This window comes from Pinus tabuliformis, chromosome 7 (assembly GCF_031772625.1).
Source record: "Pinus tabuliformis cultivar Carrire ecotype Pingquan chromosome 7, CPIR1, whole genome shotgun sequence".
NCBI lineage: Eukaryota > Viridiplantae > Streptophyta > Pinopsida > Pinales > Pinaceae > Pinus > Pinus tabuliformis.
In genome coordinates this window covers 1,549,411,568-1,549,438,886 of record NC_142293.1, presented here as the reverse complement: position 1 = coordinate 1,549,438,886, position 27,319 = coordinate 1,549,411,568, and the positions used below count along the sequence as shown (strand labels likewise).

General features: G+C 35.1%; 1 protein-coding gene and 1 pseudogene across 1 annotated transcript; both read left to right on the top strand.

Annotated features, from left to right (window-relative positions):
- Positions 1–11,201: 11,201 nt before the first annotated feature.
- Positions 11,202–12,358, top strand: LOC149253809 (NDR1/HIN1-like protein 6). The gene has a single exon (XM_089456933.1). The coding sequence runs from the start codon at positions 11,313–11,315 to the stop codon at positions 12,045–12,047; it is 735 nt and encodes a 244-aa protein (XP_089313059.1). The 5' UTR covers positions 11,202–11,312; the 3' UTR covers positions 12,048–12,358.
- A 6,428-nt stretch (positions 12,359–18,786) lies between these two features.
- Positions 18,787–20,161, top strand: LOC149253808 (benzyl alcohol O-benzoyltransferase pseudogene; annotated as a pseudogene).
- Positions 20,162–27,319: the final 7,158 nt, after the last annotated feature.

Below are 27,319 nucleotides of genomic sequence, written 5' to 3'. Positions count from 1 at the left end.
GACCATTGTAGTGTAGGCCTTCTCATGCGCTCCCATGTCTGCTTCGACAAAATGTCCGCATCCAACCCTAGGTCCAAAATTACTTGGTCCATCTCATATTCTCCAATCTGCGTCGTCAACCTCATTTCTCTTCCTGTCCTCATCGCATGCTTTCCAATCCTTCAGACTATGCACGATCCCAATGCATCTATTAATGAGTTCCTGTACTCCCTTTACATCCTTACTATCGCACAATAGCTTCATGCATGTTTCTAGGAACATCGTGAGCATTGATGGGTCCATTTTTGGCTCTGGTCTGTCTTTTCTTCCTGAAGTGGAGGCATCAGCAAAGCTCTTCCTAGCTTCCATGACGGTTTCCTTAGCGCACTGCAAATCAAACTCTGGTTCTTTCATCGAAGCCTTGTGAACCCAAGTACTATCTTCTGGATGGTTGCCTTTATCATCCCCTGTCGTAATTCCAATTCAAAGCACAATGTTCACATCAGGGTCTTCCTCGCGTGGCTCAGACCTAATCATCTGCAGGTTCTAAGTCGTGGGAGGTTGGGGTGCTCCCTTGCGCACAACCTCGCTATTAGTGTGGGACAATTCTTTGTCTCATCATCAAACAAGGTATAATATAGACATGATGGACGTGTTGGATTCGTACAATCACAGGCACGATGTTTGGGCCCCCCAGAATTGTAATATATCAGCTGTCCATGACCTCTTCCAGGTCCTCCTCCACCTCGGCCTCGTCCGCGCCCCTGGAATCTGGTTCGCACCACTACTGCATTCTGGTCAAGGGGCCATGTTTCAGCCTGAACTCTATAGGTAGGAGTCCTATCCATCATCAACTCATAGCTTCTACAGGTGCGATCATCTTATCCCACCGATCTATAGAAATTACAGAACAACTGCTGTGAATTATGTGTGTACTTCTACAAAAAAAATGGTAGTTGTCTGTAGCATGCTTTCCTCCTATTTGACAAATCATGCACCACAAAGCAGGCGCCATGCTAGGTCCTACTTGTGCCTCTGGTCTTAACAACATCGGTCCTCCTCCCATGAGGTAATTCGTGAATAATATGCAGTGGTCCTTATCATGACTCTGAACCTTACATTTAACACACGATACCTCTTTGAGCACTTCCAGGCGAGCTGTCCTGTCCTGTTTCAGAATCTGCATCCCAAGGCATAAGTTTTTCAACTGCGTGTGGATCTACTGAACTCCAAGGTTAGGATTCTGTATCGGGGTCTCATGCAGCCTCATCGCGATCTCCAAGGTTGCTGCCTGAGTTTTTAACCTCTGTTGTGATATCGCGTTCCTTAAATGCGGCGTTAGCGATGCTACAAACCATTCACGATGTTGTCCATCCATCAAAGTCATATTATCTTTGTGAATTGTGCACTTCGGTCTTTGATCCAACTCCCAAGGAGGCTCACCTGATAGCATTGTAATCTCTTGGAACCCAATGATCAACTATGCTTCTAACTTCGGCCTACTAAATTCTCTGTTCAACGCAATTTGGATATCCACGATCCCCGCATTCAAATTTTCATTAGAATGCTTGATATACCAGGTCAGCGCATGATCCTCTAGAGCGTTGACCAATGTTTCTTTCTTTATGTTATCATTTGTAACTCCCTGTGCTTCCCATATGGCTTTTATCACGTACCAAAACTGGTCTGGATCTTCATTTGCTACTCCCTTGAACACCAACAACTTTATCGCGCTTGCCATATTGACTCGCAGTGGTGGCAGAGGTGGTATGGGCTAAGATGGGGGTGAAGGCGATGAAGCTGGTGGTGGTGTGGGTGGGGGTGGTATGCGTGAAATTCTCTGTTTTATCAAAGTGATCACACTTCTTGGTGAGACCTTCGCGAGTTCTTCCTCATCCCCTTGCGGAGTTGAAATCAAGGGGCTAGTTTCTAGCTCTGCACTACCTTCGTTTATGTAAATCCTCCCACTTCGTGTAGCCCCAAAGATCAATGTATTCACAAAGTCCGCTTTTCACACAGTAGCATTTTAATCCAAGTGTTCAGAGACTTAATGTACTTACCTCGTGATCCTTTGAGAAAGCGTCACTCGGCCTCACTGTAGCTTATTGTAGTGTCTACTACAAACTAAATAATGAATCCTCCTATAATCTGATCAGCCAGTGATCAACAGCTTGCATGATCTTATCCTCTGATGCTTGCAATATGTGCACCAACTCTGGGGTCCACACAATAGGACTGACAAGCTTGCACCTTCCTTGGCTATCTGCTAGTTTCGCGATCCACTTGTACAGCTCAGTAGAGAAAGATGCGAAGAAAATTTCGTGGATCTCTGTGTATAGGTAGCAGTATAACCACTCTTCTTTTGATAGTCGCAGATTCTTGTTCTCCTGTGCCGTGAACTTGTGAATTCTCCTGTCCAACCAACCTTCAATTTTTTTCTTAGTTGGATTCCAATGATATGACATCATACATCTCTATGCAGATTTCGGTCCCAACAACGGAACCATTTGTTGGCTTGTTTGGGCCTGACCTAGGTTCAGAGTTAATTAGCCAAACAAATCCCTGTACTACTGGCCCTTTCGGCAACAATCTGTAAAGCGCGGACTGAGGTCTTAGTTGAAGTAGTATGGGGGTATGCTGTAACCAAGTTTCCACACCGTTGAGATGTCTGAGGGGTTGATTTAGTCCAACTATGAATACCTTCGTGCAGGTTACTTCGTGCACTTTCCTAGCCTGCGAGGCCTTCTCATCCTTGTTATATTCATCTGCACGCAGCCCTAACTAGAGGCTGTGGGGCTTTCGCGCTGTTAGAGCTGCGATATGCACTTATTTCCCCAAGTCACACTTTGGATCTTACGTATCCTCTTATAACAGTTAGTTCTCCTCATGTAAATAGATACCTTATATTATATTCGCTTATTCAGCACATTCATATAAGTTCACGCAACAAATAAATAGTTACCTCGCAATTCATACCCAATATACTTCAATGCATAAAACAGGAAAAGATACACATAAATATGGTAAAACTTCTCTTTATTAATGCTTTAATTGGTTACAGACTCAACTTGCCCTGCGCACTCAGCTGCAGGGGTCTGCGGACTACTAGGCCTCTGCGCACTTAGCTGCAGAGACTTCTCCTACTCTACGACCCAAAGACATGACTCTACACTTAACTCGATGCTTCCTTATTATATCTTCATTGATTCTTTTACCTCTTATTATATCTTTACACTTAGAGCCTCGCTCTATTTATACAATCCCATGGTCCGTGAACCATGGGTAGATCTCTCAAATTGACATTACATTACAAAAATGAGGGCGGACAACTCTCTAACTCATTTACCATCCTCGCGCTCCGCACCCACAAATCGCAGAGTCTTTTCGTCAAAATTAGTCAAAACATGGGCTTTAATCCCCAAAACTTGCCTTGGGGGGATCCCACGCCCAACAATGGTGTAGAAGTCCTTGCGATAATTTCGCTCTTCCTCCAACCAAGCATCTTCGTCTGTCATTTTCCTTCCTCATGTTGTACTCCCCCCTTTTGTATCAAAGGACTTAATTTTTCCTTCACCTCTTTGGAGCTTGTTCCTGGTTAGCATTCACCCATGCAATTCACATTGAGAATACCTGCTCTAATACCAAAATTCGTCTGAACATTTTCACTTCAAGGATGCATACAAAATTGCATCTAAAAAATCATGTAACCATGAAAACATATCACATAAAATAAGCATAAATGAAAGGAAACCATGTGAAGAAAAAACATAATAGGTTGATAATGGATTTCACCCAATGTGGGCTATTTCTCCGATCTCCGCTTAAATTGGGGAGGCCACTTTCATTATTCTTCAACAAAAAATCAAATTACATGCATGTACAAAAGGCACCTTATACCTCCACTCTCGGTATACCTCCACTCTCGGGGATGGCCTGAAAATGCATAGGTCTGCTGAATAAATGGACTTCACTATTAAATTTGTGGAGCAAAGTCGTGTCGAATTACTGTAAAATTGACCCCTTTTTGACACCGTCAAAATCTGGACCCTCGAGAATCTCGAAGCATTAGGGGAATTTTGAGGTCTAAAATGGACCTCCTAAGAAAAATTTACAACCAAAATAAACTTTATAAGAACCAATAGGATTGAAGATGATGATGTCAACCATGGGGGATGATTCACCATTTTTGGAGTAAAAAGGTAAAAACATTAAAAAATAATAAAACTACTTTTTCTACTCATATTTTCAACTTATCTCTCTAAGTTTTAACTCAAATTTCAAGTGGGACTACTCTCTGGATGCAAAATTTAATTCCTTGTCCAAGGAGTACCCATGTTGCATACTTACGATAGACCCTGCTACGTGAAAAATGAGAAATACATGAAGAAAACATGATTGCAATCACATTTTTTCATGTATTTCTCATTTTTCATGTAGCAGGGTCCATCGAAATTATGCAACATGGGTACTCCTTGGATTAGGAACCAAAGTTTGTATCCAGCAAGTGTTGTTGCTCAAAATTTGAGTAAACCCATAGGGAGATAAATAGAAAATATGAGTTGAAAAAGGTTTTTTATTTTTTCCCTCTAAAATTTGATGATGTAATCTAATCTTATTTTATTATTTCCACTATTATTTTATAATTTCCTTAGGAGGCCGATTTTAGACCTCGAAATTTCCCTAATAATTCCCCAAAGAGTCCTTTTTGCTGGTAGACTAGAGTTATATTGCCCAGATGACAATTCTGAGTTTACCACTGAGCTCCTTGCAAAAAACTGCGTAATTTGAGTATAAAGTCGGCCTAGCTTTGAAACTATCAAAATCGGCCCTTAGGGAATCTTTTAGATTCCACAAAGATTCCTCTCTGCAAGTTGACTAAAGATCCATTTCTCATATCCTAAAATTGATCACACCATTAGACTCCTAGAGTTATTCTGGTTCATTTTAGTATAAAATTGACATGATTCTATCACTGCGAAAATTCACCCTCCAGGGAATCTTTTAGATTCCTCACTAATTTTGCAGGGAATATTCTATGGAATATTCCCTTATAATATTATGTGGAATATTCCCTTGGAATATTCTCTGTCTCAAAATTCGGGTCCGCTTTTTGTTCCTCTATTTGGCTTCGCCTCTGTTCGTTCCCCCCGTTGAATGGCAAGGTTGGGTTTATATAAAATTTGTTGGGCATATTTAACAAGGCCCACATGGGCTATGTTAGCTAGCCCTTGATTGGCAAGTCGTTGGGTGGATGGAGGTCCCAATTTCAAACCCACGTCGCTTTACATGTCATATGGTTAATTTCTTTTTTGTCGTAAATTTAATTGTGGTATTGCCGCTTTTTTTTTGTGGCATTTTGTTTGATTAGGGAGTCGCTGCAACAGTTGGGTCGACCACCTAGTCGGCGCATGTTCAAGCCCTGCTAGCTCCGATTAAAATGGGCCATGTGTATATATAGTCATTGAAATGACTTGGTCAATGGCCATTTGTAAAGTGACAAGGGTGGCAGGGTTTGACCGCCCACCGCCTATATTGATATTTTGGTTTGGTGGTTGGCGGGGTGGCAGCCCGCTAACCCAAAAAAAAAAAAAAATAATAATTTTTTTCACATTTAAAGAATATAATTTAAAAAACCAACCAGAATCTTGGGGTTGTTGACAAAATGAATTAGGTGAAATATTCACCCATTTCGACCGCTGGAATCCATCACCGATAAGTGCCAAATTGTTTCCTCATTAGTGGCTTCCAACGGGCCTAGTTTGACCAAAACTTTGACTGGCCATAACGTTCACATACGAACTCGGATTGAGGTGTCATTTGTGCCATTAGAAATACTACGACAATATCTTTGATATGACCATATTTTCACTTGAATCCATAAACATTGATTTTTGAGCTTTTCCAAAGCCCGTTCTGTATTTTGAGCGTTTCTGGAGCCATTTGGATAAGTTAATCTTTGAGAGAGTGAAAATTGTTGCACTTGGTATGATAATTTTGATATATCATGTTGCATTTATTCCTCTTCTTCATGCATCATATTAGAGCTTTTTCGTTTCTTACTAGGAGTGTCCATTCTTTTGTTTCGATGCATATTGGAATGAAATAATGATATATATGGTTCCTTTTCCCATTTGAATCACTTCAAACATATTTTCCAAACAAAAGAGTTGCAAATTAAAAAAGCATACACACTTTTTTTCTTGTTTTTTGGGGCTAGATATTGAAGGTGTTGTATATCTGTAATTTCAAATCCAAGGTCTAAATTTTTTTCCTATGGTAGCTCTCTGAGTACCACATGTTATGCAACCAACTCACAAAATAGAAGAAAAGATAGACTAGGGACTTGAGAAATAGCATCTTCGATGGGGCAACCTCCTTTGCATCACATAAATGAAAAATTCTTGGATGATATAAATGACAAGACCTCCTTGGTATACATAAGCTTCTAAGGGGTCAGAATATAGTCAGAGCCTAGTTAACAATAATAATATAAGGGCACAACAATAACAATAGTGGGCTTCTATGGGGCACAACAATAACAATATGGGGGCTACATGGGCACAACAGTAACAATAGGAGGCTACACTAACAATAACAATAAGGGGGCTACACTAGTATTATAGGAACCTAATAGGTGAACATTAAGAATAATCTTAAAAAGTTATTATTAGGTTGTCTCAGTGTTTTTTGAACTTTTGAGGTTACAATTGCGAATTTTTAGTGTTATTTGTAAGCCTCTCTCAGGATTCCAAATAAATGATAATGTTATTTATTGGTGCCAATTTTGTTAAGGATGATAGTAAACATATATGTTTTGACCTTTTGGTTTAGAAAGTGTATAATTTAGTGGAAGGTTCTGATTCTAGAGTATTCTTTTTCCATGAATTAAAAAGCAAACACTGTAGAGATTGGATTAACCTAGTTTTAGATTTTCTCACAATATATTTAGTTTTCATTCATGTTTTATCATGGTATAGACATGTTTAAGTTATTGTTTATTGTAGATTTTGAGAATATTTAGAAATCTAGCCAAATCAATTTGTCCCCCAATTCATAATCCTCTTACAACATCACATCTATGCATTTTTTTAAAACACCACATAGATAAATCATGGTTTCACACTACAATGATAATGAATCAATTATTCGCTAATAACAATATTATGAAATACAAATAATAAAAATATATATAAATTCATATAATAAAATTATTATTGAGCCGAAAGGCTCATTCTACAACCCAGTATGATGTGTAACTAACTCTCTTTGTCCATCATGAAAGTTGAAATTTTTCTCATGTCGTCCAAAATATATATTTTTTTAATCTAAAAGTAAAATAAAAATAAAATAACTATACAAAACATTTAACTAATATTTGCTCATAAAAAATTTGCAAGTCAAGAAATTGGATCCCTCTCAGCTCATGTTACATGCTTGTTTAAAATGAATCTATGTCAGTTTTTATTAAAATCAAAAAATAATTCTAATACTTATTATCAATATTAATAAGTTAAACTTAATTTAATCATAAAAAATTACATGTTTTTTTTTCTAAAAAAAACAAAACATTAATTAATATGAAATTTTAAATAATACAAACAACTTTGCAAATATATTTATAAAAACTATATAAATATAAATTTTGTAATTTTATTTTTATTTATATATTCAATCAATTTTAAGTAACAAATCAGCAACTTTGCAAAGTAATTTTATAAACATCATATAATTATAAATATTTTAATTACTAATTTGTAAATTTCTTTTCTAGTTATATATTCAATAAATTTGAATTTTGTAGTGAATATAATAAATGATATAAAATTAGGGTGTTATTTAGATTAATGTTGCAAATTAAACATTCAATAAAATTAAATAATTAGAAAATATACCAAGAATAAATTTAAATTAAATTTATATATATATATATATATATATATATATATATATATATAAATTTATTTTATTATATTAGATTATTTTTATAAAAAATATGATAAATTTTATAAGTTTTTTCTCAAAACATAACCCGATAAAATAAACTTACTATGGTAATATAAAAGAAATTAAAATAAATGTTTTAGAAAACTTATTGTTATAAATTAAGATAGTAGAAATAAAGATATCAATTTCATCGTAGTTTTGATATCTTCGAAGCTTGAAATTAATTAATTTATATTTAAATTATTTTTTTAAATATAAATGTTATCTTAGAAACACACAAATAGAGGAAGATGTATCAGTTTGTATTTCCTTTCTCATTCCATCAAAACTATAGAATATTTAGACTTTTCTCTTATGTTCTTCCTTTTGATCTTTTGAGAGAGAAAAGAATAAAGGTGATTTAATAGGAAGATTGAACAAGAATATTATATTTATCAAATTTAAATGAATATTTTTATTTGTTTTTAGTTTTTTTATATTTATTTGTCCAATAAAAACATGTTAATTTTCTACTCCAATTTGAAATGAAAACCATATTTTATAGTAACTCAAAACATTATTAATATAAAACTAATCAATTATAAAGATAACATTATATTAGTAAAGAAAAAATAGCATAGTCAATATACATGTAATTTTTTGTCAGTAACTTAGAAATGGAGAGATTGGGAAAAAGGGGGGACTAATTCCTTATCATAATCAAAATTCTTAGATTCATGAAATTGTTTCTCTGCCCAAAACAAGATTAACCCCTTTTCTTCAAATAAATGAATGAGGACAATTATCATTTAAAATTTTTAGGAAGATAAAAAAATTGACACCAAATGTATTGTTATAATTAGGACATGATTATATCTAAAAATTTCCTCGTTGAAAATAATTTTATTTCCATTTGAAATTTATTATATCCATAACATTTTTACTAGATTCAATCTCAACGAAGAATCAACCATATATCGACAAACATTCTAGAGCTAGTTTGAGGCATCAAACAACGCATTTCTGGCCAATTGTTTATGATTTTAGCTCTACTCCCTTGATTCTTTTATGCACACTATAGAATTTCCAACGATGCAAAAATTACCTCAATCATTTTGCAAATTAGGAAGTTATTTTTCACATAAGCCTAATCATCATGGTATTAAGTGAATATGATGTCATATCCCATTACACAAGGGTGTGGTGCTAGTCATGTGTGGATTTTCAAGAAGTTTCTAGGAGCTCCAAAACTTTAGCACTAATTGAGGGTTAAGGCAAGAAAAATTCCTAACTGTAGATCTATATCACTTTCATACTATGTTAAACACTAGGACAAGACTCTATGAAGAGAAAGGTTCCATTCTTTTGGTATTGTTAATATTTCATAGTTAAGTAGAGCATCTAAAAGTAGGACAATGAAGCATAAAAATATTATGTAGATGAAATTTAGGCTAGAGTGTCCATGGGAAAGCCATAATGAGTACCCCTTTGTTTGTATGTACATTTCATATCTAGAAAAAAGAAAACAAAGGATAGGCCTCATCTTCTAAATAAATTTTCTACCATATTAAATTTCATATAGACTATATATTATGTTCATTTATGTGAATGACATATTCATTTACCTATTTCTTTTATTTCAATATCAATTATTTTATAATTTTTAACAATACCCACATAATATCAAATTTAACTAATAATAAATTACATAATTTAATATTTTAACATATTGTAATATACATATAGGAAAAACATTCGATGCAAATATCCTCATTATCTTACATATCATTTAATTATTTTAACCGTAACAAGTTCATGTATTTTATACATATCCTCATTATCTTAGATATCATTTAACTATTTTAAACGTAACAAGTTCATATATTTTATACCTATTCTCGTTATCTTACATATCATTTAATTATTTTAATCGTAACAAGTTCACATATTTTATTTATTTTAACCCTAACAAGTTTATATATTTTATATAAGGTTGAATTTTATGTGGGAGTTTAAATTATTTTATAAATTTATTTTCGAAATGGTGTTAATTTCTGGATGAACATGCCATTTAAGTTATATATATATATATATATATATATTATTTTCATTATAATAAAATGAAAAAATTATATGTCAAATTATTTTTAACGAAACAACAAAATTTTAAAATTATATGTTTTATTTTTAATTTTTAATTTTATTCAATGCTATTTTTATTAAATATAATTTTTAATCCATAAAACATTTTTATTTTGACATAATTTGTTTAAGGTTGTGGTATAATAAGGGATAGTTTTTATTTTTATATGTAGTTGTTATTTTTAGCTCTTCTCATAAAATTTGAATTACTAAATTAATAAGAACTAAAATTTACATTTTACAAATTATATTTGTGTGGATGTTTATATGTACAATAATACATGTTCAAATTGGCATTGTCTATTGAGGCTAGAATTTAGTCTAGATGACAATTTTTTTGCCCAAATGTAGTCCGATATTTTTTTTTTAAATGGGTTGTTGGAGTGCGAATAACTTTACTGATGGTAGAAATAGATTAAGCCCTATAATTAAAGAATTCGTTTTTATTATAGCTGTTTGACTCTATCTCGAAACCCACATTCCAAAAATTTTACTAGATTTTATCAAAATCTTACCAAAATTTTTATTATTTTCTTAAATAGATATATAAACCAAATTTCCAACAAAATTTAATTAGATTTTATGAAAACCTTGTTAGAATTTCCAAAAAAAAATATAATTAGATTCAGGAAAAACTTGTCAGACAGAATTTCTATGGTCGCCTCGTGATACCATTCTGTTCAAATTTATTCGAGATAGAGTGAAACAGCTATAATAAAAACGAATTCTTTAATTAGTCGCCTCGTGATACCATTCTGTTCAAATTTATTCGAGATAGAGTCAAACAGCTATAATAAAAACGAATTCTTTAATTATTTTTCCATGCAATTATGTGCTAAAAACTGAAAGATGGATTAAAAGTCGGTTGCAATTATAACACCCCATACGGCTGTCAGACGATGATGCAAGAATACGCTACGTCAGCAGTCCAACGTCATAGTTTAAAGGACAGCTGTCGGTGTCGATATTCCGACGCGAATGGAGAAACGTGATTAAGGGAGTGTTTAAGGAGGCCGTCGGTGTCCAGATTCCCAGACCAATGGATGCTCAGTTTGATGGAAGGATCATCTTGAAACGTTATTATTAGGTTTTCTGAGTGTTGTTTTGAAATTTCGAAATTAGAATGTAGAATTTTGTATATTTAGGCTTTCGTCGTCCCTTTGTTCCTCATGCTGACACGTGGCATCGGATTCCGAATGGCACAACCGGGAGTTTTGCAGTCTCGTGTTTTGCAGTCTTCTGTGTGAGAAATTTGTGGTGTGTAATCCATGGCGGAAAAAGCATTCCCATCAAACAGACCGGGCGTCCAGAACTTGAATGGCGCATACACGAAGGGCCAGATGTACAGTGCCGCCCTTCCCGCTTTCCGCCCGACGCCCCCTAAAGAACGCAGAAACCGTTGCTACCTCTGCTTCGTCGGCCTCATCGCGTTCATCCTCGCCATACTTTTGCTTGCGGGCATCACAGGGTTTGTTTTATGGGTTATCTACAGGCCGCATCAGCCCAATTTTACAGTCACCTCAGTGCAGATCCCCAAGTTCAATGTCACCAAAGATTCCTATCTCAGGTACCAATTCGTCCTGCAAATGGACGCCGGGAATCCCAACAAGAAGGTGACCTTTTATTACGATACATTTTCTGTAAAAGTTTCAATAGATAACCTAGATCTCGCAGACGGCTCTGTTCCTGGTTTCTACCACGGGACAAAGAACACCACGGTCCTGAAAGCCGATCTGAAGAGTGAAAATCTGGCCCTTGGCGCCTCTGATGCCAAGAAACTGAAATCGGCACAGTCAAAGGGGAAAATCACGCTGGATGTGGATTTGCAGACTCGTGTGAGAGTGAAGATGGGGAAATGGAATTCTCATAAAGTCAGAGCAGACATCAACTGCAATGGAGTCTCTGCTGTGATTTCGGGTACTAAAAAATCCTCTACCAGTGCTATCTCTGATTCCAAATGTAATATTAAGCTAAAGTTTAAGGTCTTCAAATGGTACTTATGAAGTTCAATTGTGATGAAATTGGAATTTTTTTAAGAGGAAAGAAGCTATGGCAGGTCTACTGTAGAATTATTTGACCTTGACAAGAATAAATTTGTTGGGGGAAGGGGGTTAGAATTTAACAGTAGTGTTATATAGCGATGGATCTGTCTGAGATCTGATCTGGCTTTGGCTTTCAACAGAGACAAGCAGCATTAGAGATGCTGAATTTGGGATTATTTGTATTCTTACTGAGCACTTTTTTGTTAACCGTGTGATGTGGGAAAAGCTGTTATGGTCTAAAACAGTGCTCCACTGCTGTGGTTAAGAGGTCTCTGGCTCTGTGGTTATGGTCTATTTCTCTTCCAACTCAGCTCGGCCACAGGTACAATTTTTGCAGGCTTTTCTTTTCGTACTAACTTCATAGTCATTGGCTGCACAACAAAACAAATTACAAAATATGGATTGAAGGAATAGATGGGAAAAGTGACCAAGCTGATCAAGTTTGTAACGTTATTAAAGAGGATTCTATCATTTATATTCCTTTCCAATGGATAAACTGCAAACCAACATTAACAGCCAACAGCCCCTGTTACTAACCAGAGGGCAATGAAGATCTTTTCGAATCCTCTTCAAAAACAAGGCTTTCATGTATCTGTGTAGCTGCTTTATTTTGCTTTTGAAGTTTTTAGAATTTGTTTTCGAGACTTCCTTGGGAATTTCTGTTTTGGATATTTGAAGTTATGCCTTATTTTTTTTCTTTATTGTAAATAAGCAGTGGGAATTCTATTCATCCTTCAAAACAACAAAATTACAGTCAGTCATTTTCAGCTGGTCTGCCTGATTAGAAATCCACAGAAGTCAATCTCTGCATAATTACTTGTAAAAATGCAGCCCAACATTACTTCAGCCATGGTTTCCAGCATGCAGGTATATAGCAGAATACACTCACCCAACCAGCCTAATTAGTTTTTTGTTGGACTCCACTATAAATCTCCAACCTTAAGGGAACCCTTAGCAGATGACCTTAGAACCGTATTGTGAGAATTTTGGGTTTGTTGGTAACGGAGAATTGAGTACAACGGCTAACCCAAGTTTGTTAGTATACTCAAATTGTATTAGTTTAACGCTGAAAATAAATTTGCACTTGCATGCTGATTTTGGGATGCCTCTGCAAACGTTTCACCATGCGATCTGTCATTAGTCAGATTATTTATATATGTATTGAGCTCTGGTTTTTCATATTTTCCCTGTATATCTATTCAAATAATAAAAAAAGAAAAATGTGCTCTACAACAGAAATGAGTGCGTCTACTCATTTTGGAATCATATTGGTTATTCACTCTTTCTTCTCCTTCTAAGTACTTCTCTTTAACCAATCTTCTTCTGTTTCTTTTGTCTGCTGTGTTCTATCATGGCAAGAATGTATTCTGTCTTCTCCTTGGAAGGAATTTGTATCTTACTCATATTACCAGTCACTTTTCTTTTGTTTCACGCATGTAATTTTGGTTGTATTTTTTTCATTAGGAGAGATACAAGTTGTGATACAGAGGAAGTTATGCACATTACATAATGTACTTTTTCTTCACCTTGTGAGGGATTTTTGTCTTGCTACCAATGTACCATTCTTCGTCCTCCCAATTTCTCTTCAACATATGTCATTCTACTCTGCATTCTGCATGTGTGGTGCGTAAGAAACTGACATACTAACAATACCAGTAGACAAAACATGGTGTGAGCACACATTTTTAGAGCAAATTTTGATTGTCCACACCTAAGGATAGGTAGGAGGTGAGGTCATTCAAAGCCCTTCCTTTCAGGTCATGAAATTACATGGGTTGGTAAGGCTAAAATTATATTGAAACTGCCCACATTCTTTCCCCTTTCACATCATACTCCATTTCCCTCTTTTTAACTTTGTACAAAAAGAAAATGGGAATTGAATTACTCCTCTTTTCCAGATCGCTGCATTTAGATGGGTTGGTCAGGCTGCAAATAAATAGAAACTGCCCATGATAGTCCGCAATCTGGCCACTGTTATGTGACTGATGGAATCTGATTGTTGTTATGGTCTGGCCGCTGTTTTCAGGGTCCTGTTTCTGACAAGAGGGAGGACCCAGATAGCTCTTATTACAAACATGAGCTTGGCCCCAGATAGTTCTTCTATATGCCTGGACTGAAGGAATGTGTGAACTTTCAGATTCAATAGCTATACATGGTGTTTGAATAGCGTGTTCACTATATGCAATGGCTGCTATTCAACATCCCTAAAATGTGCAGAAATGCACAAGCACAGTGAGTACACCCGAATATAGCATTTTAAAGAAAAAAAATATGTGCCTTGTTCACAGAATACTTAATATATCATAAATTATTACAAAGCCATATGGAGTCCAGTCAGCCTTTTAGAAGGGTCTGCAAAGGGTAAATTAAGTGAGCGAAATACGTTGTGTGACTGATGGAATCTGATTGTTGTTATGGTCTGGCCGCTGTTTTCAGGGTCCTGTTTCTGACAAGAGGGAGGACCCAGATAGCTCCTATTACAAACATGAGCTTGGCCCTAGATAGTTCTTCTATATTCCTGGACTGAAGGAATGTGTGAACTTTCAGATTCAATAGCTATACATGGTGTTTGAATAGCGTGTTCACTATATGCAATGGATGCTATTCAACATCCCTAAAATGTGCAGAAATGCACAACCACAGTGAGTACACCCGAATATAGCATATTAAAGAAAAAAAAATTGTGCATTGTTCACAGGATACTTAATATATCATAAATTATTACAAAGCCATATGGAGTCCAGTCAGCCTTTTAGAAGGGTCTGCAAAGGGTAAATTAAGTGAGTGAAATACATGGCAAATGCCTCGATTGAACCACATCTCTTAATGTGTAGGATCAGTATTAGGATTGGCTGGGAAATGTTCCTATTTCATTGATGTTTTGCCGGTACTGTAAGACTATAAGCATTTTTGAGCCGCTTGAGGTGCTTCTAAATTTGAACAATATGTAGCTTGTCCCTGAATCAAATAACAAGCATTTTGTTAACGTGGACTACCTTGGGTGGTTAATATGAGAGGTTATTCTCCTCCCCGTGTAGGTTGTGCCCTTATTATTGTTTCACCATCAATAGTTAGCCTTCTTAGATTAGATTCTGCATTCATGTCACATCTTCTTTGACTAGAATTTTGTATTGTGGTGAAATTGATGAATTGCAGGTACTCCTATCACGGGAAAAAGAAACCTCTTGTTCTATTATGGAGACAACCTTGACACCGAATGCCATTCCTCTACTGCTGAATGGTTGCACCGAGATTCAACCACTACTTCAGATAATCGATGTAGGTTCCGTTACCTCATTGAAAACAACATCCTCGCACTTCCACATTACTCTATCTGATGGAACACATCAACATAAGACTTTGCTACCATCCGCATATGGCCCACAAGTTGTCTCTGGAGACATCCAAATTGGCTCAATAATTCTGCTCAAAAAAGCAGCTTGCACAGTGCTCCAAAACTCCTCGTAAGGCCCACCATTTGAAATCACCCTCTTTTACTTTTTCCCGCCTAGACGTTTTTTGCATCAAAAGAAGGAAAATGGAATCTTTATTAATTCATTTCTTACTTGTTTACATAAGGTCCATCCGAGTCGTTGAGCTTGAAGTTGTGAAGCGCTCAGCAGCGTTGATGAAGGACACATCGACGCTGCAACATGCACAGGCGGGTTCAGCCCAATTTAGCTCTTCGTCAGCTGAAGATACCTTGCCCTCTGTAGTTACTCCACCAACTCTGGCAACAGCTACAACAATTCCATTCACGGCACTCAGCCCTTACCGAAAATATTGGTCTATCCAAGGTAGAGCATCTGTGAAGACATCATTGAAGGCATACAACAATGTGCGAGGCTCAGGAAAAGTTTTCGGATTTGACCTTATCAACAATGATAAGGAAGAGATCCACCTTTCTGCATTTGCTGAACTGGCCGAATCTCTTTACAATCTAATTCAGGTTGGGCAACTATACATTGTATCAAATGGCACAGCGAGAGAAGCAAATCCAAACTACAACCACCTCAAGAACAAATGGGAGATTTACTTGTTTGCTGCTTCCACTATCAATCCATGTCCTACAGATGATCCAACGTTTCCCTACCAGAGCTTTCACTTCAAGAATATTGCTGAAGTAAAAAGTGCAACTCCAAATACAAATGTGGATGTCATTGGTGTTGTTACCTCCACGTCACCTGCATCAACAATTCGACGAAAAGATGGAAGTGAAACATTAAGGAAAACACTCATACTAAAGGACAAGTCAGTTTTAGCATTGATGTAACATTATGGGGAGACCACTGTGACTATATAGGACAACATCTTTTTGAATTCTACTCTTTCGACAACCCACCAATTCTTGCAATCAAAGGAGGCCGCGTGTCTGAATTTAATGGCACCACAATAGGGACAATACCAACGAGCACTCTCACAATAAATCCACAAGTTGAAGAAACTCACCAATTACATGCATGGTTCCGTGAAACCGGCTATAGCTCTTCTTCTCCATCTTTGAGTAGAAACTATGGTGTTGCTTCAAAACGTGCCCTGCCACGAAAGACGTTTCATGAAATTGCTGGCATGCAACCCTCTGATAAAGCAATCTGGGTTTCAGTTCGAGCAACAATTACTGCTCTTGATATGGACGACTTCTACTTTCTAGCATGTCCACTAGATTTCAATGGAAAACAATGCATGAAGAAGGTTGTGGAGCATTCTAACAATCTTTGGCATTGTACAAAATGTAACGGTGACTTCCTAGAATGTGACTACCGTTACAAACTTAAAATTGAGCTACATGACCACACCGGGAATCTACAGAACGTCACAGTTTTCAATGATGCAGGGAACGAGCTCATGGGCATCATGGCAAAAGACCTGTTCCTACTTTCTATCGAACCAACTGATCTACAGGAAATTTGTGGCCGAATTTCAGGGCACCGCTTCCAGCTAACACTTTCCATTAAAACAGATTACTTCAACGGTGTTCAACGCTTGCAACCAATACTGATCAATTTAGAAGAAATTCAATATGCCTCTGCATGCAAGGAAGCACTCACTGACATTCAACCACTGTCCGCTTCAAACCGACCTATTGTTTACCGCCTTTGAACTTTTTCTTAGGGCTTCATCTACCACGCCTGTTTGTACATAAACAAACATTTCTGCACAACTAATTGTCTCATCTTTGTAAATTACACACCCATGTTATTATCATGAAACCTGTAGTTTTCAGTGCAAATACTCTCTTGCAGTCATTCCAACATATGTATGTTTTCCATTTACATTTTACATAATATAAATATCAACATTTGTAAAGAGTCACTACATATGTTTCTCGTTCATTGTCTACATGCTATACATTGATCCCTTGCTTGCTAAGCTATTCATTTTATCGCTCTAACATGTCAAACAAAAAAAATTTGAAGAAGAAGGGAACGAAATATTTTTAGTCTTGTTTCTCTCCAATAATCTATTGAATCTATTGAGCTTTAAGTATGAACGCGTTCTACACTTACTATATTGATATGAATGGTTTCGTTTTGGTTTTGTTCTTTTAATATCAAATGTGCTGGTACGGGATGGTCAACGTGGTTATTGCCTTCGCCACTAGTGAGCTTTATATATGCTTCACTATCTATAGAAGTCTCTTCCTTTTACTAATCCTATCGGCCTCTCTTTGTACCTTTTGGGACAATTGCTAGTTATAAGTTTTTGGCGAGGAGTTGTCAAGGCTAGGAAGTTTGGACAGTCAAAAGTGGCTAGAATCGAGACAAAAAAATCTTGTAGATGCAGTGTTTGAATCATCTTTTTGATAGTGGAAATGGGTTCAGCACTATCAAAAATGTTTAGGGCACCTAAAATGAATTTTAACAACTTTTACTTGGATTTACAAAAATCCCTGCCTGATTTTTTCAAAATATGGTAGGAATTTCCATAACTTTCCGGGCAAGAAAACATAATTTTTAGACTACTTTGGGAAGAGTTTGTTCTTTCATAATTCCAAACAAAACAAATGAGAGTGCAATCTCTTAATATTGTGTAGCATTTTTTGTTGAGCTGAGAAACTTATTTTATATAGAGATGTACAAATTTGTTGATCTTTTTTGTGATGTACAAATTTGTTGATTTTTTTTGTGTTTAAAAAAAAAAATTATTCTAAAGTAATTAGAAGTAAAAAATAATATACAATAAAGTAATTAAAAATAAAAAATTTATTTGATTTTATATATATTTTATTTAACATTCAAAAATACAATTTAAACAATAAAAAATAATACATTACTTAAAAAATTTAAATAATTACTCTGAAATTTTTTTTAATGTAATCTAACTTCAACATTCAGCCTGCAATTTTTTAAACCAAATCCATCACATTTAACTACACGTATAAGAATGTTAAGCATTTCGTTAACATTCATGCCCGAGACATTAGGACACTGGAAAGCAATTCAATGGTGATCTTCGAAAGCAATTCAGTTTTATGGTGATCTCGTGCTCAAATCTTCGAATTGTTTGAACCGGTCAGCTCCAATTCGAACTTTATAAATCGGCGCACCAAATGCAGGCCTCAGCGTCTTCTCCATCTCGAAATTCAGCATCTTCGAATTCCTTTGACTTGAGTCTGCTTCGCAGTGCATTCTGTTCTGGCAGCTTCTGATTTTGTGCTCAGTTTCGTAGGCTTTGATTGATTATTGATAGCTTTGTTTTCATGGCTACTCTCAATATGAAGGTCACCAGAAAGCCGGCTGTCCTCGTCGCTGCTTCCGTGCCTACTCCGAAGGGTTGCTATACCTTTCCAATATAGATGATCAACCGACTCTGAGATTTCATATTCCCATCGTTCAGTTCTATCGCTTCGATCCTTCGAAAAAAGGTGAGGACCCCGCTCGAGTTTTCAGAGAGGGGCTGGCGAAGGTTTTGGTGTTTTACTATCCTTTTGCCGGAAGATTGAGAGACGCGCCCTTCGGCAAGCTTGTCGTCGACTGCACGAGCGAAGGCGTGCTGTTTGTGGAAGCTGATGCCGACATTTCTATGGAGGAATTCGGAGACCTGCACCCACCCTTCCCGTGCTGGACTGATCTGCTGCACGACGTGCCAGGCTCACAAAATATTACCAACTCTCCCCTCCTTCTCATTCAGGTTAATTCTTTCATTCTCCGATGAACTCATTTCATATTCCAGTCTAAATTCTGTTTTCTTCACGTGCCGCCCTTCGTTTGAATCACACCATGAGCGACGCCCTTGGCCTCGTTCAATTCTTGAAAGCTCTGGGTGAAATGGCCAAGGGTCAGACCAGGCCTTCGGTTCTTCCAGTTTGGGAAAGAGAACTCCTCCGACCACGGACCAATCCTGCAGTTAAATTCCCCCACTACGAATATGATCAAATCCAAGACAAGGACGGCGAAGTGATGAATGTGGACGAGATGGTTCACGAATCATTTTTTTTCGGGCCAAAGGAGATTGAATCGCTGAAGAGACAAGCTGTAGGGCAAGGCAAGTACCCGACCTTTGAGGCTCTATCGGCATGTTTGTGGCGTTTGAGAACAAGGGCTCTCCAACTGCCAGTGGACCAAGAAGTTCGGCTCTTATTCACCCTGGATGCCCGAGCGAGATTCGACCCGCCTCTTCCCAAAAATTTCTATGGCAATGCTATCAGTTTGCCATGCGCGAAGACGACCGCAGGAGAACTGGCAAGCAAACCATTGTCCTTCGCTGTGAAATTGATCCGCCAAGCAAAAATGGGTGTGAACGACGAGTACATGCGGTCGGTGATCGATTTGATGGAGTTGAGAGGGCGCCCTCTGTTTACAGTAGTTGGCACCTATGTGGTGTCGGACTGTACCAAAATCGGGTTTGAAGATGTTGATTTCGGGTGGGGAAGAGCAGCCTACGGCGGCCCAGCAGAAAGTGGAGTGGGTACAGTGGCTGGCTTGTCGAGCTTCTTCATCCCGTACCGAAATAACAGTGGAGTGGAAGGCATAGTGGTTCCCGTATGCTTGCCGCCTGCCGCTATGCGAATATTTCGAGCAGAAATCGCTGGAGCCATTGAGAACGGCTCCCCTTATTTACATTCCTCGCTGTAAAACAGCAATCTCTAAGCTTAATTATATTAAGCGACTGTTACTTGAATAAAATTAATCATGTAAAACAGCAATCTAAGCTACTGTTGCCAGCATAAATAAATTGACATTCAGCTCTGGTTATTTCATTAAAAAATTGACGTGGTACGAAGAGAGGTCTTCCTGCCTGGAGTTGTCTATAATGCGACTTTTTGAGATTCCGGTGACGGAATCCGGCGGAAGAAATTGAGATGAAATCATGATTTGTTGCAGTTAAAATGGTTTTTTAACTGCATATTCGGATTCAGCACCCTGAAAAACCCCTGGGACGGTTTCATTGTGCAGAAATTAGCTATCAAACTTGGATTCCAATAAATTACTGCCGGATTTTCACCGGAAAAAATCGCCGGAAAGGCTTTCAAAAAGTCGCGTTAAAGACTACTCCTTCCTGCATTGATGCTTTGGCGTCCAGAAAATTGGCTGTATTAAAAACTTCCTCAATTGCGTACGAGTTTCTCATTGCCTGCCAATGAGAAACGGAAAAACTAAAAGGTACTGTAACGATGGCATTTAATGCTTAGCCATTGTGGTAATTGGTTGGTCCAAGCATATTGGCCTTTTCTAATTCAGGGAAAATATTACGATGAAGAAAATTGTGTATCTAGAAAGTTGTTAAATACGAAAACTGTTTTAAACATGGAAAATGGTGAACCTTGACAATTAGGAGTCATGAGAATCAATATATGTTTTATTTTACTTTATCTCTTTTTAATTGTATGTTGCGAAAGGATTTTATATTTTATTTTTATTTTTAGAATAAAATTAGCTTCTTCTTTTTTTCCTAGAGGTAATAGTCAAGTTAATAGTACTATATTAAAATCACATTATATATTCATTTAGAATTCTAAATAGATTATGCTTTTCTAAGAAGTTAACATGTGTTATATTATATACTTATTTAAGAGTATTATATAGATTTTCTTTTAAGAGTTTAACATCTATGTCATATTATATACACATTTAAGAGTATCATACAGGTTATTGTTTTCAAAAGTTTAATATGTCATTTTATTGGATTTGAATTTTGGATGGGAGCATATTGCTATTCCACTCAAGCATTCAAGCTAAGCCCATTTGACAAAAATTAAGGGCATTAAAGACTGCCCACAGAGAGAAATCAACCTCCATCTTATCTCACCACATAACTTACTCTTTTCAAAAGCTTAAGATGTGTGCCACATTATACACTCATTAAAGAGAGCCACATAACTCACTCTTTTCTAGAGCTTAACATGTCGATTTACTAGATTTGAACCTCAGTGAGGTGGATGGGAGGTCGTGATAGATATCACGAAAATTGAGGCCATACTCAAGTGGCTAGATCATACTAATGTCACACAGTGCATTGTAATATCTATGGAAGTTTATACCATGATTTTCAGCTATGGTTGCGCCACTTCATACCGTAATAGCCAACGTTAAGAGTTTCTTATGGGAGAAGAATCAAGGTAAAGATTTCAATGAGATGGAATAGAATATCAGTCAACCACTAATCCTTGCATTGTTGGAGTTTGAAAAGCCTTTCGAAATGGAGACAAATACAAGTGGCTATACAAATAGAATATTTGTATTGGCCTAGAATGCATGATCTAGCTTAATAAATTAGAGTATGCACACTTTGTTGTATTAGTAAGCCTCGTAATAGAAAACAAATATTTATGCCATTCCTTATGTCTAACTACTAAGCCCTGGGATAACATCTCCATGGATTTTATGGGTGGTTTACCGAGAACAAAGAAGGGACGTGACTACCCATTTGTGGTAATTGATATTTCAAAAGATGCACATTCTTATGCCATGTAAAATGGCCATCAAAGGAAAAGAAACAATAAACACATCGTTTGAAAAGGTCTAGGTGTTCTTTAGTATACCAACACGAATAATCTTAGATAGGGATGCCATATTTCTTAGAGCCTTTTCGAAAATATTTTGGGAGAATGTGTGAATTAATTAAAGAGATCTATATCTTTACATCCATAGATGGGAAGGTGGAAGTAATCAACATGACATGTGTTCAACATATAATAGGTTATAGCCATAAGTATCAAATACTTTGGATAAAAAATAGATTTCATACTTAACACTCGTATACTAAGGTGATCCTAAGTTCTACTAACTCCGCTTTTGAAACCTGCTTTAGTTATTTTCAACCACTACTCTTGGCTATTATATATGGACAATAAGGACGAGTGATGGAAGATATCATAGGAGATTCATAAAAAGTAGAGTAAATTGTTGAAAAGATTGGTATATTCATTCTCAAGTAAAGAATAAATTGACAAAGTCACAAGAAAGGGATGATAATATTAGTGTTGACCTGAGAAAACATTCAAGATGGGTGATATAGTTTAGTTGCATTTGAACAAGGAAAGGTTGCAAGGTCATGCTAGGAAGGTGAAGGCTCTTTTGCATAGTCCTCTTGAATTATTCGAGAAGGTGGCCAATATTGCATATAGGATCAATCTATGCCCCTATATGCACATTTATTTAATAGTGAATGTGCAAAATTTGAAATTATAAGAGCCTTTCATGTTGGATTAAGAAACCAACAAGAAGGTCCTATAGACTACAACACTTAGGACCAGTAGATTAGGTAGTGTGGGTAGAATATATAGTTTTGTAGAAGTCCAAAATTACATAAGTGTAACATGAAATTTAACACATAATATTGAAAGAGAAAATTCTATGTAAGGCCAAATGGTACTTTAGGGAGAAGAACGAGAATAAATTTCCTCATATATTCAGTAAAATATTTTATCCTAGAAAGCTAAAAATAAGGAAAATCAACAAGATTTTTCAAAATATATACCACCACAATTCACTTTTCATTAAGTTTAAGAATCTCAAAAATAACTACCTAATCCAGATGTCCCAACCCAATCTTTTATCCTAAAACTAGAGAGATTTCCTTTTAATTGCTCCAAAGAAACCTCCTCTATTAATGATAAATTATGTCCAGCTCATGCCAATTATTTTGTGTGTGTTTCTATGATTTATCAGTTTGTATTTCATTTTCTATCCATCAAAAACATAAAATATTTTGAGTTTTCTCTTATGTTCTCCGTTTAGGTCCTTTGAGAGAGAAGAGAATAAAGTTGATTCAATAGGAAAATTGAACAAGAATATTATATTTATCAAATTTAAATGAATAATTTTATTTGTTTTTGCTTCTTTTATATTTATTTATCTAATAAAAGCATCTTAATTTTCTATTCCAATTTGAAATGAAAACCACATTTTGTAGTAACTCAAAACATTATTAATATAAAACTGATAAATTATAAATATAATATTATAGTAGCAATGAAAAAATAACGTAGTGAATATCTTAGAAATTGAGAGATTCGGAAAAAACAGGGGACCAATTTCTTATCACGTACAAAATTTGTGTTTTATGAAATTACTTCTTTCTCTAAAAGAGATAATGGTACAACTCCCAACATACTGTCCTTTGCACAAGATTAATCCCCTTTCTTCAAATAGGTGAATGAGGACAGTTATCATATAAACTTTTAGGAAGATGAAAAAATTGACACCAAATGTATTGTCATAATCCAAGACATGATTCTATCTAGAATTTTCCTATCCATAATGTTTTTACTAGAGTCAATCTCAACTAAGAATCAACTATATATGGACAAATATTCTAGAGCTAGTTTGAGGCATCAAACAACACATTTCTAGGTCAATTCTTCATGATTTTAGATCTACTCCCTTAATGTTTTTATGCACACTATAGAATTTCCAGCAATGCAAAAATCACCTCAATCATTTTTCAGATTAGGAATTTGTTTTTAGCATAAGCCTAATCATCACGATATTAAGTGAATATGATGTCATATCCCATTACATAAGCGTGTGGGGATAGAGAAGGATTTCATTCTTTTGGTATTGTTAATATTTCATAGTTAAGTAGAGCATCTAGGAGTCGGATATTGAAGCATAAAAACATGATGTAGTTGACATTTAGGTTAGAATGTCCATGGAAATTCCATAGTGAGTACCCCTTTGTTTCTAGGTACATTTCATATCTACAAAAAAGAGAGCAAAGCGTAGGCCTCATCTTCTAACTAAATTTTCTACCATATTAAATTTCATAGATTATATATTGTGCTCATTTATGTGAAGCAAAGCGTAGGCCTCATCTTCTAACTAAATTTTCTACCATATTAAATTTCATAGATTATATATTGTGCCCATTTATGTGAATGACACGTTCAATTACATGTTTCTTTCATTTCAATATCAATATACATCTAGAAAAAACATTCTAAAGAAATATCCACATTATCTTACATATCATTTAACTATTTTACCCCTAACAAGTTCATGTATTTTATGTATGTAGGATTAGATTTTATATGGGCATTTAAATTATTTTATAAATTTATTTTTGAAATGGTGTTAACTTCTACATAAACATGTCCATTTAAGTTTATTTTTTCTTTTTTAAGTTGTATTTTTATTATAATAAAATAAAAAATTATATGTTAAATTATTTTTAACCAAACAACAAAACTTTAAAATTATATATTCTACTTTAATTTGTATTTAATGATTTTTTATCAAACAAAAACAATTTTAATGCTAAATGAAACATTTTGATTTTAATATAATTTGTATAAGATTTTGATATATTAAGGGATAATTTTTACTGTCACATCTTACCTTCAACTCTTCCCATAGATTTGAATCATTAAATTAATGAAAACTAAAACCTACATGTTACAAATTATATATGTTTGGATATTTATATGTATAATATTACATGTTCAAATTGGCATTATATTGAGGTCAAATTTAGAGAGGATGGCAAATTTCTTGAGAGAATCCATTTTTTTTTTTTTTTTTTTAATTTGGTTGTTGGAGTGTTTGGATAGCTTTTTTGATGGTGGAAATGGATTCAACACCGAAATTTATGAAATTTAATAACTATAATCCATATTCCAAAAATTTCCACTAGATTTTATCAAAATCTTGTCAAAATTTTCATTATTTTCCATTAAAAATCACCAGATTTCCAAAAATTTTAGTTAGATTTTATGTAAACCTTGTGAGAATTTCCATTATGAAAATTGTGACATCGTGATACTTACTTTGTTAAAGTTTGTTCGAGATAAAGTCAAACAACTATATAAAAAACGAGTTCTTTATTTGTTTTTCATTGCAATTATGTGCTAAAAGCTTAAAAGAGGGATTAAAAGTCGGTCGCAATTATAACACCCCATACGGCTGTCAGACTGTGATGGAAGAATGCACTACATCAGCAGTCCAACGTCATGTTTTACAGGACAAGGAGGCCGTAGGTGTGGAGATTCTTAGGTGATGGTTGGCCAGGGTTAATGAAATGGAATTTTATTTTTTATTAGATTAGAAATAGTTTATAAAATTATTAGTTTTTTTGTTTTTTTGCTTTTTAAATCTAAATACATTTTATTATTTAAATTAACTATGACTTGACTTAATTTTTTAACAATTCACTATTGAAAAGATGTTACAATAAAGCATGACATTCCAAAATAAAATGTTTTTCCAATTCTATTGCCTTTGAAAGCATGACATTCCAAAATGAAATGTTTTTTCGATTCCATTGCTTTTGATGTGCAAAAAGTACACACCCGTTCTTCCCAAGCTTCTTTAGGTCTTTTCCATCGAGCTGTTTAGTATCATAGTTGATGTGAGTTAGTTCTTAATTGAGCAATAAGAATCTTTTCTTTCCATGGAATGCTATTTCCAATGTACTCTTTTTGTTGGAGATCATGACTGGGATTGAATTCTTGAACATAGTATTTCTTCTTTCTACTCAATCCTTTTCTCCATAGACACTTCCAAAATTTCTCCATAACAAAACTCTTTAAATCCTTGCTGTTTGTGGGACATGCATTGAGGTAAATATTCCATTTTTCCATCCATTTGTTGTTTTGTCTCATCCACCAATTTTTTCTTTTACTCATTCCTTCGTTGAAGATAACTTTAGGCCATCTAAGTTCTCTCATCTGTTCAATTTTTTGTAGATACTTTATAAAAGACACCATATCATTATCTCATTAAAAAAACTAATTTTTTTATTTTAAACTGGTTCATGATCAAAAACTTTTAGGTTTTTTCCATTTTCTTCATAATCATCTAAAACGGTTTCCTGGAGAGTTGTTTTGAAATTTCGAAATTACAGTGGTGAATTTTCTATATTTATAAGGTTTTAGGCAAGAGCTTGTTCTTTCGTGATTTATAATGTGTAACATTTCTTTGTGGTATTTAGGTCGAGCTTAATCAACCTGAAGATCATAGTAAAATGTAAACACCAGTCTGTTTTGACTTTCAGGTGAAGGTCGACTACTCTGTGGCCACAAAATCCCCATTCCCCAACGAGCACTGTGTTAAACCAAGGACCAAGTCGTACATGCATTCTGTCAATCTTCTCCAGCCATCACGCCATATGGGGAGGAGAGTACGCTGACAACGTTGTTATGCGTTTTCTTTTTAAATATTGAAATTTACAGGTCATTTTCTTGGTAACATTTTCTTGTTTCGTGACTTTAAACAGGCCATGTGATTCCAAAACTCTAGTTAGAAATTTTCCATGCCGGTTCATTTTTTTTTTCAAAATAATTAAAATATATATTAAAGAAATTTACAAAAACTGAGCTTAATAAATCCATCTGATATTCCCTTTTGGTGAGGAAAGCCCTTGGTGCTAACCATGTTTCGTTAGCCTAGGATAATTAATTTAAATAATTAAAACAATATATATTTAATTAATACAACATTACACTGAAAGGTAAAAGCGTATAGTCAACATCTAAAGATAAACAAACTACGATCAACGGGACTCATAATATGATTTCGCTAATTTGTACTTCAAATATGATTAGGACGATATTTAGTTTTTTTTCCCTCCGAAATTTATCCACAGTTTTTTTTGGTTCTTTTCCTTTAGAAATTTGGTGCTAAGACTTCTTGTGAAAATGTATATTTTTGTTATTTAATATATTTTTTAAATATATAAATAAATAAATTTTTTCATTTAATATAGTTTTTTAAATATATAAATAAATTTAATGTAAATCTGCACATTACTTTACTCAAACTTACCACTAAAAAAATTTAAAACAAAAACCAAAA